A 15,830-nucleotide genomic window follows, 5' to 3' on the forward strand; every position below is an offset into this window, starting at 1 on the left:
ACACGCCTCTTTCCTCTGCTGGGTTGAGTTGAGACCAGTTGTCTCTTCCTTCCACTGCCCTCCTGTGCAATTTAAAAGCTGTGAGTTTGTTTGTTTTAATGCATAATTCTAGCCCAATTTTTTTTTTTTTTTAGTATGTTTCTTGGGGATTTGCTGTTAGCATAATTTTTTCTTAAAACTTATTTTCAAATTTTATCTAAAGGACATTGTTCTTAGTCTGTATACACAGTTCTTCTTGATGTAAAGTAGGTTTTGAAGCAACCTAAAGCTTCATTCTAATAATCTTTTCGTTTTACAGGTGATGACGTTAAAGCCTAGGGAGGTAAAATGACTTGTCCAAGGTTACAGAGTTGGTCAGAAGCAAAGCTTGTTGTTGTCAAGTTAATTCCAACTCATAGCAACCCCTTGGGTATCAGAATAGAACTGTACTCCATAAGATTTTCAAGGCTGTACCCTTTTGGAAGCCGACTCTCAGGCTTATCTTCTGTGGTGCTTCTGGGTGGGTTCTAACCGACAATCTTTTAGCTAATATTGGAGCACTTAACCCTTTGTGCCACCCTAGTACTACATATAACAGATCATCTGATGCTTAGGCCTTTTTTTTTTCTTAAATCATAGGTTGACTGCTTTAAGGAATTAATGTGTTTGGTTTCTTAAAGGTAAATGAGATTAAAAATGAGCACTTCAGAAAGCTTCTCCGAAAAGGAATAAAATCAAAGTGACCATGAGCCGTCTTGGTTAAGCATTCTTTCCATTCCATCATGCTGCATTTTGCTGATTCTGTGAAGTTGTTGCCAATCGTTTTGCTAATGCCAATATTTTTCCAGAATTTCCTAGATTTCCTTATGTTGCACCTTTGCACATTTCAAGAAACTGTCCTATTACGCTGTACTTTTTTTTTTTTCGGCTCCTTAAGTTTTAGATAACCAAAACATTTGGCATTAATTTTCCTACCATTCAGAAATACTTGTCACAGTCCTTAAACTACTGACATTTTACAGCTCCTTTCTCAAGGAATATCTGGGAATTGATGTAAATTTCTTCTCCTTTTTAAGGCCGTGTTTCTCAGCTCCTTCCCAGCCGTGTACTCAGAGCTCTTGAAGCTCTTTGATGTCCGGGAGGTGGCCAACTTGGTGCAGGACACTCTGGGCAGTCTGCCGACCATCATGCACGTAGACGACTCCCTGCAGGCTGTCAAGCTGCAGTGCATTGGCAAAACCGTGGAGAGCCAACTGTATACCAACCCAGGTAGCGTGCGGGATCTCCGGACTGAAATCTCCAGGAAGCCATTATTTATAGATTGTAGTCGTAGGTTAGCAGAGGCTATTAAAAACATCTGAAAAGTATTCTTCTCAAAAGAATCATTTATTAGGATGGTAGACTAAATTTATTTATTAGTCAAATACAAAAGTCCCTAAACTTTAGTGACTATTAAAATTTTATTTCTAGAAAGAATAAAAACTCTTTAACGATTGAATTATAGATTCTAATCACAACAAGTTATGGTTATAGCATGCTTTTTTTTCTTGTTATAGATTTCCTTTTTTGATGTTCAACAGAATTTAACATTTCCGTTCAGAGATGCTTAGAGGTACCTGATAGGATCATTTTTGTTCGTCTCTTTTGTTCTTAAAAGGTTTCCACCAATTTGTCTTCTAAAATTGAGCAAGCATCTTGATGTACTGTTATTTTTATTTTATCTACACCAAGTGATCAGTTATTAGACTGATTTTTGTCATAACATGTGTTACTAAATCCCTTTGTCTCATTTTTTTTTTCCATATTTTCCTGCTGAAAATGATAGAGCAAGGACCAATTTTGTTTTAAAATTTATTTTAAGAAGTTTCTGTTAGCCTTACCAAGTAAAAAACTTTTAAAAATAGATTCTACTAAGAATTAGTTTTCCATATGGATGCATCTATGTATATGTATATAATTTTTTGAAATACGGTTTCATATATAGTAAACAGGTTTTAAATTATTTTGTCATATTTTAAACATGCAGGCAGGAATAGAGCATGATATAATGACAAGATCATAACAAACCTTAGCACTGTCATATATATGCTTTATATCTTTTATTAAGAAACTCATCATTATAGATACAGACAGTCCCCAACTTAAGGATGGGGTTCCATTCCAACAACTCCATCGTTAAGTCGAATACCCCCTTTTTTTAAATTTTCGTTATTATTGCTTCTTATTATCAGTATCTTTATAAATCTGTTCTTTGAACATCTGCAAGTGGTCATCTGAGAATGATAACATCATCAAATTACACTCTGAAACATTGTATGTAGTACATATTATTAATGATAAGATGTACAAAAAAAAAAAGATGGTTGTAAGTGCAGTTCATCGTAACTTGAGAACCACCTATATATACAAGGTCTTCCTGGGTACTCTCCTAATTTATTTTTCCTACTTCCTTCGTAGAAATTCCCACTATCAGATATTCCCACTCTCATTTTCTGTGCTCTACCAGGGGTTCTACATGTTTATTATATAGCTATAAATATATATTGTATCATTTTTTCAGCTTTTCAAACCTTATATAATGACATTTCCAATTAATATTATACTTTATATTACCCATGCTAATGGATATAGCTATAATTCATTCACCCTTTACTCTCATTTAACATTCCACTGAATGAACGTATCATGGATAATTTCTTTTTCTCCCATTGGTGAACTTTTGGTATGTTCGTAATTTTTTTTTGCTGAAACAAATAACGCTGTAATCAACATAAAAGAAAGTTCAGCCTTCTGATTTCTCCCCCATGGAAGTAAATCGCATATGGCAGAAGAATATTTGTTGCAGTGGTTTTTAAACTCTGCTCCTGAAGCCGTAGGGGTTCTGTTACAATGATCAGGGACTCCTGAGAAGTTGGGAGCAAGAATTTCAGAGTGGAGAGGATGAAAGTTCAGACCACGCCAACTCTCCTTTCAACAGACTAAGAAAAGTTCATGACCATTTCAGAAGAATTGGTGATTTCAGCCATGTTTCTCCCACATTTACCAGATCATTCTTTGTTAGGTTAAAGTCCTGCATGAGAAGAGCAACACAAATTTTCAATTTTTTTTTCAAATGTAAGGACATTATTTTAGAGGATTGTGTTTATTATGTGCTGTGTCTATGGCTTTAGTTCCTTGTTGATGATTGACTCTCAGTAGACAGTAGAGAAATCAGAACTAAAGAATATAAAGAGAAGACACTGCTGCAATCCAGAAGCAAAGATCTTGGTCTGTATGGGAGTTGATGAGAGTATTTATTGGAGTAGGAAGGTAGGAGGACTCATGAGGCCCAGGAAATGTGGATTCTGGAAGGTTTGTGCCAGTGATCTGGAGGAGAGGTTTCGAGCCAGGTTGGGAGGTTGTGGGTTGTGACAATATGGCATGAAGGGGGAAGAGAAGAAGGGAATCTCTGCCTGCTAGTGTTGTATGGGACACTACCCGTGGAAGATGACTACAAAGAAGCATAAGCTTCTGGAGAAGTTCACGATCAACAGCATTCTTAGAATCCCAGGCAGATGCCAGTAAAGAGGAGAGAATTCTTTGAAAAGGAAATCAGGAAAACAATACCATTTATAATAGCTGCTAAAAAAGTTAAAATACTTAAGAATAAATCTAACCAGGGAAGTAAAAGACTTATACAAAGAAAACTACAAAACACTATCACAAGAAACCAAAAGAGACCTACAAAATGGAAAAGCATGCCATGCTTATAGACAAGAAGACTCAACATGTGAAAATGTTAATTCTACCTGAAGTGAGGTACAGATAAAATGCAGTCCCCATCCAAATACCAACAGCATTCTTTAATGAGATGGAGAAACTACTCCCCAACTTTATATGGAAAGGAAAGGGGCCCCAGATAAGCAAAGCATTACTGAAGAAAAAGAACAAAGTAGGAGGCCTCACACTACCTGATCTCAGAACCTTCTTACAACCACAGTCATCAAAATAGCCTGGTACTGATACAAGGACAAACGCAGAGACCAATGGAGCAGAATTGAGACCCCAGATGTAAACCCATCCACCTATGGTCAGCTGATCTTTGACAAGGGACCAAAGTCCATTAAATGGGGAAGATAGCCTTTTTAACAAATGTGCTGGCAAACCTGGGTATTTATCTGTTAAAAAATGAAACAGGACCAATACCTCACAACATACACAAAAACTAACTCAAAATGGATCAAAGACTTAAACATAAAACCTAAAATGATAAAGACTATGGAAGAAAAGATAGGGACAACACTAGGGGGCCCTAATACAAACTATAACAAAGAATGCACAAAAACACCAGACTATAAACTAGATAACTGGGAGCAACTAAAATTAAACACTTATGCTCACCAAAAGACTTCACCAAAAGAGTAAAAAGAGAACCTACAGACTGGGAAAAATTTTTTGGCTATGACATATCCAACGTGAGTCTAATATCTAAAATCTATAGAATATCTTAACACCTCAGTAAGAAAAAGACAACTAATCCAGTTAAAAAAAAATGGGCAAAGGATATGAACAGACACATCAGCAAAGAAAATATTCAGGTAGCTAACAGACACATGAGGAAATGCTCTCGATCTTTAGCCATTAGAGAAATGCAAATCAAAACTACAGTGAAATACCATCTCACCCCAATATTACTGGCACTAGTCAAAAAAAAAAAAAAGAGAAAACAATAAATATTGGAGAGGTTAGAGGGAAATTGGAACTCTTATGCACTGCTGGTGGGAATGTCAACTGGCACAACCACCATGGAAAACAATATGACACCTCCTTAAAAAGCTAGAAATAGAAATACCATACAATCCAGCAATCCCACTCCTAGGAATATGTCCTAGAGAACTAAGAGCTGTCACATGAATAGACATTTGCATACCCATGTTCACTGTAGCACTATTCACAAGATGGAAACAACCTAAGTGCATGTCAACAGGTGAATGAATAACAAATTATGGTACATAGATACAGTAGAATAGTACACAACAATAAAGTACAATTTTGAATCCTCAAAACATCTCACAACATGGATAAGTCTGGTGGACATTATGCTGAGTGAAATAAATCAATCACGAAAGGACAAATATAGTATGAGACCACTAATATTAAAACTTAAGAAAAGGTTTACACACAGAAAAAAAAATCCGTATTTGAGAGTTACAAGGGAAGGAAGGGGTGAGGAGGGGAAATCGCTAACTAGGTAGTAGAGAAGTGTTAACTTTCGTGAAGGGAAAGACAACACACGATGTAGGGAAGTCAGCACAGCTTGACCAAGGCAAAGTCATAGAAGCTTCCTAGACATATTCAAACACCTTGAGGGACTGAGTTAATGGGGCTTAGGGCTGGGGACCATGGTCTCAGGGAACATCTAGCTCAATTGGCATAACATAATCCATGAAGAACATGTTCTACATCTTTCTTTGGTGAGTAGCGTCTGAGGTCTTAAAAGCTTGTGAGGAGCCACCTAAGATACATCTATTGGTCCCATTAGTTTGGAGCAAAGGAGGATAAAGAAAACCAAAGACACAAAGAAAACATTAGTCCAAGGGGCCAATGAACCACAGCCTCCACCAGCCTGAGCCCAGAAAAACTAGATGATTCCCAGCTACCACCACCAACCACTCTGACAGGGATCACAATAGAGAGTCCCAGACAGAGGAGGAGAAAAATGTAGAACAAAATTCAAATTCACAAATAAAGACAGACTTACTGGTCTGACAGAGACTGGAGGAACCCCTGAGACTGTGACCCCTGGACACCCTGATAACTCAGAACTGAAGCCACTCCGAAAATCCACCTTTCAGCCAAAGATTAGACAGACCCACAAAGCAAACAATTACACACATGAGGAATGTGCTTCTTAGTTCAATCAAGTATATGACACCAAAATGGGCAACACCTGTCCACAAGCGAAAACAAGAAGGCAGGAAGGGACAGGAAAACTGGACCAAAGGGCATGGAGAACCCAGGGTAGAAAGGGGAAGGGGGAGAGTGCTGGCACATTGTGGGATTTCAACCCACGTCACAAAACAATTTGTGTATAAGCTTTTAAATGAGAAACTACTTTACACTGTAAACTTTCACCTAACACAATAAAAAATTTTTTTAATCAAAAAAAAAAGAGAAGAGAGTTCTGTCACTAACTCCCAGAGGATGAGGCTCAGCTGGATGTTTGGTGACTCATCATTGAAGGAAACAGAGACTGTCCTGCTTAAATGTGGCATGACACAGCAGGAAGGAGACTGTCTTTATGGAGAAAAACAGGAAAAATCCCTGAAAGCCTTCCAGGGCTCATACTACCCTCTCTGTGTAAGTCACATGGGGCCGTGTGATAGTTTTAGAAAAACCTGAGAAGTGTTTCTGGTGACTCTGAGGTTCTAAAGCAGAAATTATGGACTTAGGGTGTACTATACCCCCCATGGTTTTGGATACCCCCATGGTTTTGGATACCCCCATTACCCTTGAGTTGATTCCAACTCATAGCGACCCTATAGGACAAAGTAGATCCGCCCCATAGGGTTCCCAGGGAGCGGCTAGCGGATTCGAACTGCCGACCTTGTGGTTAGCAGCTGAACATTTAACCACTGTGCCACCAGGGCTCCACCTAGGGCATACTAGTTGCCACCAATCAATTCTGACTAATGGCGATCCAATGTGTGTCAGAGTAGAACTGCACTCCACGGGTTTAAATGGCTCCTTTTTTGGAAGTAGGTTTGGCTTTTGGAAGACCTTTCTTCTGATATACCTCTGGGTGGACTCAAACCTCCAGCCTTTCAGTTAGTAGCCAAGCGCCTTAACCATTTGTACCATCCAGACTTAGGGCATAGATATGGCATGTTTGTATTGTCCAGTTGAAATATGAGATGATGGAAGGAAAAGAAGATATACAATGGAAGTATCTGACTCCATAGATGGTGTCAAAAAACAAGATGCGGTATCTGTGTGGGCCATTGTTCATCTCACAAAAACCAGGTGGTTTCTGTCTAACCGAAGGGGAAGAAGAAGAGAGATACAAATAAAACTGTGTAACTCAGGGCAGGGTGAGGATGGAAGAACCATAGTAAAAAGACGCCAGTGATACTCCACTGAAAACAATGAGTAAAAGGGTTCCATCTAACACATTTGACCTCTCCTTTAAACAGACACACATATACACTTTTTACAACAGAGAACAGAATTTTTTTAAGGGAGATTGGGATTGCAAGCACCAGTTTTTATCATATTTTCCCAGAAGTAACTATATCAAATGATAGAGAATTGGTAAACAGTTATCTAGGAACTAAGTGAGTACCATCACCAAAATTTGGCGATAACAGACTTATGTTTTGGATATTTAAAAAAAAAAACCTGTTGCTGTCGAGTTGATTCCGACTCAAGGTGACTTTATAGGACAGAGTAGGGTTTCCAAGGAACGACTGCTGGACTCGAACTGCTGACCTTTTGGTTAGCAACCAAGCTCCTAACCACCATGCCACCAGGGCTCTGTTTTGGGTATAGTTATGGTGTATTAAAGTTTCTTGTTGCTGATGAACAATTACCACAATCTTAGTGCCTTAAAACAACACAAGTTTATTTCTTATCTATTTATTATCTTATAATTCTGGAGATCATAAGTCCTGAATGGTTCTCACAGGGCTACAATCAAGATGTTGGTAGGGCTTTTTTTTGTTTGTTTTTCCTGGAGGCTGTAGGAAAGAACCCATTTCCTTGCCTTTTTCAGCTTTTAGAGGCCATCTGCTTTGCTGTGCTTGTGGTCCCCTCCCTTCATCCTCAAAAGCAGCAGCATAGCATCTTCAAATCTCTGTCTGACTCTGACTCCCCTCCTTCCCTATTTCACTTTGAAGGACCCGGTGATTACATTGAGTCCACCTAGACAGTCAAGGATACTCTCCCCCAACTCAAGATCCATAACTTAATCATATATGCAAAATCTCTTTTACCATGTAAAGTAACATATGCACAGGTTCCAGGAATTAGGCTGTGGACGTCTTTGGGGGGACTGTTATTCTGCCTACCACACATGAGTAAAAGAAACATCCAAAAACAGTGTGATGCCTTAGCCCCATAAAAGAAGATAAAACCACTCAGAAATCTGTTTTTTTTGTTTTTTTTACTGAAAGTAAAAGAAACACGAAAGTGCTGCAATTGTGCGAGATGCACATCCTCGCCAGATGGGGGTTACAGTGACACTTTTCTGATTGAATTACACATTTGAAACAAGGGTGAGACAAAGCAGGGATAAGGCGTTTTTAGTGCATCAAGTAGCTAAGTACTCAGCTAAAGACAAAGCCTCAGTGACAGTTACATTTCTTAGAAGGTAGAATACGGTGAAGACAGTTGCTACCCTGAGCTTAATTCTGATCATTAAAGAAAAACTGGCTATTGAAATAGAAGTTTGAAGAATCTAAGGGCATCATATTTTCTAGGGGTTCAAATTAACCAGGGAAAGGAATACAGAAGACAGATTGGCCACATTTTAAGACAATAAATATCAAAACATTTTGGAGAAAAAAACCCAAAAAGCTACAAGCCCTACCCCCAAGAGAACTAGGAAGTTCTAAAATTTGTTGTTTTACTGGAATCCCAAGGAGAAAAAAGCAGAGGAGGCACACATAGGCACCAGCATGGCTGCAGAGTATTCCTGGTTTAGTTTAGATTAGAAATTAATCCATTGAGGAGACAGAAAGAAGAGCACATAATACAAAGGTCAGCACCAAAGAAGGGAATAAAGAAGTCTTACTAAGATTAAAGCCAGGTCAAGTTAAGGGTCACTGGGCAGCTTCAGGGCAGGGCAGAGTAGGCAGAGCCGTTTCACAGCCAGGCAGGAGGGCTGAGTACCCCCCTGCCCCTGCCCTCCACCTTAGTCCTGAAGGCATGGCCAAGGTCAGAACCTAGGGTGTCTGGCCAAACTGAAGGGCATAGCCAAGATTTGAATCTAAGTAGATTGGCATCCAAAGTCTAAATCAACCTAGTGTCCAGGCAGCCTTATTTAAGGTATAAAAATTGGGCAACTCGTCCCTGTCTCCACAAAATTAAGTTCCTTGATATTTCTTGTAGGCCACGGATAGTAAGATCTGAATAATTTGGGAAAAGACAGCTTTGGCCTAATGAAATAACAGATTGGAAGGTTAAAGTTTAGGGAGGAGAGAAGTATCCAGAGTAGGAAAGGTAATTTAGGGCAATAGTAGAGAAAGGACAGGGAAAGAATCTTCTAGATTCTACAAGTTCAGGCTCTATCATATGAGCAATGGTTTTTGCATTAGTTTTGCACTTGGCTCCTTCACATGGCATTTGATGATTCCTTTAGCACAGGTCTGCAGTCATTGCCAAGAGATTTTCTTGCTAACCAAAAGTCATATGACTTTCTGCTTTGGGGATAATGGAGCAGTTTATCAGCCAACACTCGGTGCAGATAATAGAGGTAAGCATACACATCTGAATACACTGAGCATACACTGTTGATGAGAAGCACGCTAATACTTTCTTGTCAAAATAAAAAAAAACTAGTGTTTTAGGGTGGAAATTTCTTAAGAAAGTAGTCAAATATATATTTTTTTCTCCTCTCAGCAGAAACTCCTCAGTGCCCATTACTAGCCTTGTAGCTTTCATTCTAGGCTGTAATAAAATAAATAAATAAGAGATGGGAGGGAGGGGTAGACTATTAGATTATTTTTTTTTAATAATTTTTATTGTGCTTTAAGTGAAAGTTTACAAGTCAAGTCAGTCTGTCACATATAAGCTTATATACACCTTACTCCATACTCCCACTTACTCTCCCCCTAATGAGTCACCTCGCTCCTGCCTTCCAGTCTCTCCTTTCCTGACGGTTTTGCCAGTTTCTAACCCTCTCTACCCTCCCATCTCCCCTCCAGACAGGAGGTGCCAACACAGTCTCAAGTAACTATTAGATTATTTTTAAAAGTACGTTCCAGAAATTAATGCCTCCTTGCCCCATTGTGGAGCCCTGCTGGCACAGTGGTTAAGAGCTCGGCTGCTAACCGAAAGGTCAGCAGTTCAAATCCACCAGCTGCTCCTTGAAAACCCCATGGGGCAGTTCTACTTTGTCCTATAGGGTTGCTATGAGTTGGAATCGACTTGACAGCAATGGGTTTGGTTTTTTTGGTTCCCCCCATTGTTGGCCATAATATAGATAAGAAAAGTGTTCAGTAGGTGTATCTTTTAATTTGACAACTTCAACAATATATAAAATCTTACTACAATTGATAAGAATGAGCTCTGGTGGCACAGTGGTTAAGCGCTCGGCAATGGGTTTGGTTTTTTTTGTTCCGTCATTGTTGTCCATAATATATATAAGAAAGGTGTTTGATAGGTGTATCTTTTAATTTGACAACTTTAAGAATATATAAAATCTTACTATAATTGATGGGCATGAGCCCTGGTGGTACAGTGGTTAAGCACTCAGCTGGTAACTGAAAGGTCGGCGGTTTGAACCTACCAGCAGCTCCATGGGAGAAAGATGTAGCAGTCTGCTTCCATAAGGATTATATAGCCTTGGAAACTCTCTGGGGCAGTTCTACTCTGTACTATAGGGTTACTGCGAGTTGGAATCTACTCAAGGGCACACAACAACAGCAACAGTTGATGGGTGTCTAGTAGATTTATTTCTTAGAACGGTGGTTAAAGTACAGTTTAGTGTTGATTTTATCTGCATTGGTAGTGTTCAAATTTCTTTCACACTTGAAAATGTCATTTGTTTTAAACTCTAGCCAGCGCTTGCAAAGTAGCATGGGGAACTTATAAAGACTAGTCGAGTTGCTTGAATAAGGGCCTCTCTTTTCTCTAGAAGCAAAATGATAGTGCAAGACCATTTTAAAAAGTGTACAGACCTTAGTTTTCTTTATGCACACTTCACATTGGTTATCCAGTATAAAAATATATTTTCGAAAATGGCCTGGGGCCTCAAGAAAGCCTGTGGTTGAGTCATTAGTGTTGTGCCCCCTCCAGCCTCAATTCCTGTAGCCCCACTCTTCCTTCTTGCCTGTAGCCATCTTTCCCTCAGGCCTCTGTTGCCAAAGTGGAAAAGCTCAGGTGTGAAAAGCCTTTTCTACTTGTCCTTTGCCATCAGTGCGCTATGAAAAAGCACTTGCTGAAAGTTAACAGCTTTCAAAGCTGTTCAGGCTCTATTCTTTTTTTTTTTTTTAATAATAATTTTTATTGAGCTTTAAGTGAATGTTTACAAATGAAGTCAGTCTGTCACATATAAGTTTATAGACACCTTACTCCTTACTCCCACTTACTCTCCCCCTAATGAGTCAGCCCTTCCAGTCTCTCCTTTCGTGACAATTTTGCCAGTTTCTAACCCTCTCTACCCTCCCATCTCCCCTCTAGACAGGAGATTCCAACACACTCTCAAGTGTCCACCTGATACAAGTAGCTTACTCTTCATCAGCATCTCTCTCCTACCCATTGTCCAGTCCCTTCCATGTCTGATGAGTTGTCTTCGGGAATGGTTCCTGTCCTGGGCCAACAGAAGGTTTGGGGACCATGACCGCCGGGATTCCTCTAGTCTCAGTCAGACCATTAAGTCTGGTCTTTTTATGAGAATTTGGGGTCTGCATCCCACTGAACTTCTGCTCCCTCAGGGGTTCTGTGTTGTGCTCCCTGTCAGGGCAGTCATCGGTTGTGGCCAGGCACCATCTAGTTCTTCTGGTCTCAGGATAATGTAAGTCTCTGGTTCATGTCGCCCTTTCTGTCTCTTGGGCTCATAGTTATCGTGTGACCTTGGTGTTCCTCATTCTCCTTTGATCCAGGTTGGTTGAAACCAATTGATGCATCTTAGATGGCCGCTTGTTAGCATTTAGGACCCCAGACGCCACATTTCAAAGTGGGATGCAGAATGTTTTCATAATAGAATTATTTTGCCAACTGACTTAGAAGTCCCCTTAATCAGGCTCTATTCTTGATTTTATTAAACATTTGCCCTTACATAGTGGTTTGAATTGTGTCCTCCAAAAATACGTGTCGACTAGACCGTGATTCTCAGTATTGTGTGGTTGTCCTCCATTTTGTGATTTTCCTGTGTGTTATAAATCATAATTTCTGCCTGTGGTTAAAAGGATTGGAGTGGAATGTAACACTCTTGCTCAGGCCACACCCCGATCCAGTGTAAAGGGAGATTCCCTGGGGTGTGGCCTGCACCACCTTTCATCTCTCAAGAGATAAAAGGAAAGGGAAACAAGCAGAGAGTTGGGGACCTCATACCACCAAGAAAGCAACACCAGGAGCAGAGCGTGTACTTTGGACACAGAGTCCCTGCACCTGAGAAGCTCCTCGACCAGGAGAAGGTTGAGGACAAGGACCTTCCTCCAGAGTCAACAGAGAGAGAAAGCCTTCTGGAGCTGATGCCCTGAATTTGGACTTGTAACCTACTAGACCATGAGAAAATTAATTTCTCTTTGTTAAAGCCATCCATTTGTGGTATTTCTGCTATGGCAGCACTAGATAACGAAGGCAACTTATAATTTTCTGTTGTTTTTTAAAGGTGTATGTTAGGTAAGGCCGTGTTATGTACAGGTTCTTAATGAAGTGCTTGGAAATGAGCATTTTTTGGAAAATAGTTTCTGCGTCTTTCCCTAGATGAGACAAAGAAAAAACTAGGAGGTTTAGGTAATTCCTCTTCCTGAACATATAACTTAAGATAAAAAATATGCATCAACAAAATTATAGTTACCCTGGCTTTTAACTGTGCTGTTGGAAACCCCTGTGGCATAGTCATTAAGTGCTATGGCTACTAACCAAAGGGTTGGCAGTTCGAATACACCAGGTGCTCCTTGGAAATTCTATGAGGCAGCTCTACTCTGTACTGTAGGGCTGCTATGAGTTGGAATTGACTAGATGGCAACAGGTTTCAGGTTTTTTTTTTTTTTTTTTGGTTTTGTAGGAAAATAAATGTAAACTCACGTATTATAGCCTATTCTAATTTAAATGTGATTAACTCATTATTTCTAATAATGTTGGGTATTGTTTAATGTCTGGTTGCTAAACATTGCTAAACTCATTATTTCTAGTCACATTTTTTTAGACTTTATAACATTTTCTATGTAAATGATCATGTCAAGTTTAGATGCAATTTAATCTTTGCTCTCTTGTCATTTTTCTGAACTTTTCAATACTGACTGGCACTAACAAGCACATTAGTTCAAGCCCACTCCCGGGAAAGGGTGAATCCTGTACATTTTAATGTCCCTCCTAAACCATTCAATTTTAAGCTGTGTTAAAACATGGAGACAGAAATACCAGGCTCTATTTCAGTTGCCCGTAAGATCTAGTAGAACTCATGATTAGTTTCATTCATTCATTCAACAAATTTTTATTATGACAGACCCCATTCTAGTTGGTGTGTTAAGGATATTGTAGCAAACTAAAAAGGTATTATTCCTGCCCTCACTCTACTTATAGTCTAATATGGAAGCAGAAGTTGAACAAATAACTATGCTTGTGACGGGAAAGCTGATTGAGTCTAGGGGCCATCCTACCCACCTAACCTCAATTAATGATCCACATGCAGACACAACTCTCAAATCTGTATTTCTAGGCCAGTTCTCTCCACTGAGCTCCAACTCTGAGTATCTAACTGCCCTCTCCACATCTCTATCATGGCTCCTCAAACTCTCATGTCTAAAGCCTGCTCATTTCCCATCTCAGTACATGACAACACCATTCACCTAGTTGCATATACCCAAAACACTCAGAACCGTTCTTGAAACCACCTTCTCCTTTGTCCTTCACCTCCATCTCATCACCGAGATGCCTAATGTGCTTCCATAGCATCTCTCCCATCTGGCTACTTCTCCCCATCCCCACTGCTATCCTAGTAGCCACTGGGTTTGAACTGCCCAGGTGGTTCTGTACTCCTCTTTCATATCTCTTTTTCCCTATCCATCCATGGTAGCCAAAGTTATCTTTCAGAAACTCGTACCAGGTGATACCCCTCCCAGCCTAGAATCCTTTATTCACTTCTCAGTTTTGGTCAGTCATATTTTTGCTTAGGTGATATATTCCAGAATTGATCTTTCAGGCCCCATGATCTGGCCCTGCTCACCTCCCTAGTCTCATGTCCTTAGTGTTTTCCTCTGCTTGGAATCTACTTTTTCTACCCACTCCCTGAACCTAGTTAACCCCCACTTTCTCAAGGAACCCCCTAACTGTCTCCCCCTCCCCATTAATAACTCTCATAGTACACTGTGCTGTTTATTGGAGTACCTAACACAGCTGTAACGAAATAAGGAATTGGGTGTTTAGTTTTTTGATGCCCATCTGTCTTCCCCACCCTAAAAGGAAAATCCCGCAGAGTAGGGACTGTCTTTATCTTGACCACAACTATATGTCTAGCTTCCATACAGTGCCTAGCACATAAAAACCAAACCCATTGCCATGGAGTCAATTCTGACTCATAGTGACCCTATAGGACAGAGTAGAACTGCTCCACAGGGTTTTCAAGGAGCCCCTGGTAAATTCAAACTGCCAACCTTTTGGTTAGCAGCCAAACTCTTAACCACTGTACCACCAGGGTTTCTGCCTAGCACATGTTGTTGTTGTTAGGTGCTGTTGAGTCAGTTCCAACTCGTAGCGACCCTATGCACAACAGAACGAAACACTGCCCGGTCCTGAGCCATCCTCACAATCGTTGTTATGCTCAAGCTCGTTGTTGCAGCCACCGTGCCAATCCACCTCATTGAGGGTCTTCCTCCTTTCCGCTGACCCTGTACTCTGCCAAGCATGATGTCCTTCTCCAGGGACTGATCCCTCCTGACATGTCCAAAGTATGTAGTAGGTGCTTAATAGACAATTCATGAATCAATACTGTGTACTACATAATGTGCTAGGAATCTGGATGAAGCAGCAATAGCTATTGAATAAATGATGTGTATGAATAAAAACCACCATCTGTCAGTTCATCATACTGTGGTGGCTTGTATGTTGCTGTGATGCTGGAAACTATGCCACCAGTAATTCAAATACCAGCGGGGTCACTCATGGTAGGCAAGTTTCAGCAGAGTGTCCAGACTAAGACAGACTAGTCTGGAAGAAAGACCTCATGACCTACTTCTGGAAATAAGCCAATGAAAGATCTATGGATTGCAACAGAATGTTGTCCAGTATAGTGCTGGAAGATGAACCCCCTCAGTTGGAAAGTACTCAAAATATACAGTGGCTACAACAGTGAACCCAAGCATACCAATGATCATGGTGCAGGACCAGGAAACATTTTGTTCTGTTGTACGTTGGATCGTATAGGTTGGAGTTCACTTGATGGCAACTGACAACAACAACATGACTAAAAAACAGAAAATCTTATCGGAAATGCAACTTTGGAGTTAAGGATGAGCAGGAATATGACAGACAGAATGTGGGGGCAGAGTGGGAGGCAGGTTGCAGGTGTCTCAGGCAAGGAGCACAGCACAATTGACAAAATAAATGATTGCAGGTAAGCATCCATTTTGTTTTAGGAGAGATACCATGTGGTGGAGGCATCCAGGTTGGGATTAAATCCAGTAAAGAGGTCAGAAATCATCCGTCGCTCCCTGCTGTTATTTTCCTTAGTGATCCTTTCCACTCTGAGCTCTCATTGTGTGTACTCTAGTGAGTTTCTGAAAGGCTTATTTGCAGGTTGTGTTGCTGTCTGTGACTCTGACAGTTCAGTTCCTGGTGGCTTTGATCACAAAGGCCAGCCCAGCTCTGGTTTCAGGTTTTCAGTAGCGCTGCTGCAGCAGCAGCTCTGCTCCATGCAGAGCGGTGCATCAGCGTGCCTTCCTGCCCTCCTGGTCTATCATCTCCCCTCCTGGGGCTGCCAGGTAGCA

The 15,830-nt window shown here is 40.4% G+C and overlaps 1 protein-coding gene across 5 annotated transcripts in view; it reads left to right on the forward strand.

The window, feature by feature from the left end:
* The window catches only part of DOCK4 (dedicator of cytokinesis 4), a 488,016-nt gene that overhangs the window by 357,778 nt on the left and 114,408 nt on the right, over positions 1 to 15,830 (forward strand). For all 5 annotated transcript variants that reach the window (XM_064289799.1, XM_064289800.1, XM_064289801.1 and 2 more), the window contains one exon: positions 1,056 to 1,248. In XM_064289799.1, coding sequence (XP_064145869.1) covers positions 1,056 to 1,248 — 193 coding nt within the window. The remainder of the gene's footprint in view (positions 1 to 1,055; positions 1,249 to 15,830) is intronic.

The sequence above is a fragment of the Loxodonta africana genome, chromosome 8 (assembly GCF_030014295.1).
Source record: "Loxodonta africana isolate mLoxAfr1 chromosome 8, mLoxAfr1.hap2, whole genome shotgun sequence".
Lineage (NCBI taxonomy): Eukaryota > Metazoa > Chordata > Mammalia > Proboscidea > Elephantidae > Loxodonta > Loxodonta africana.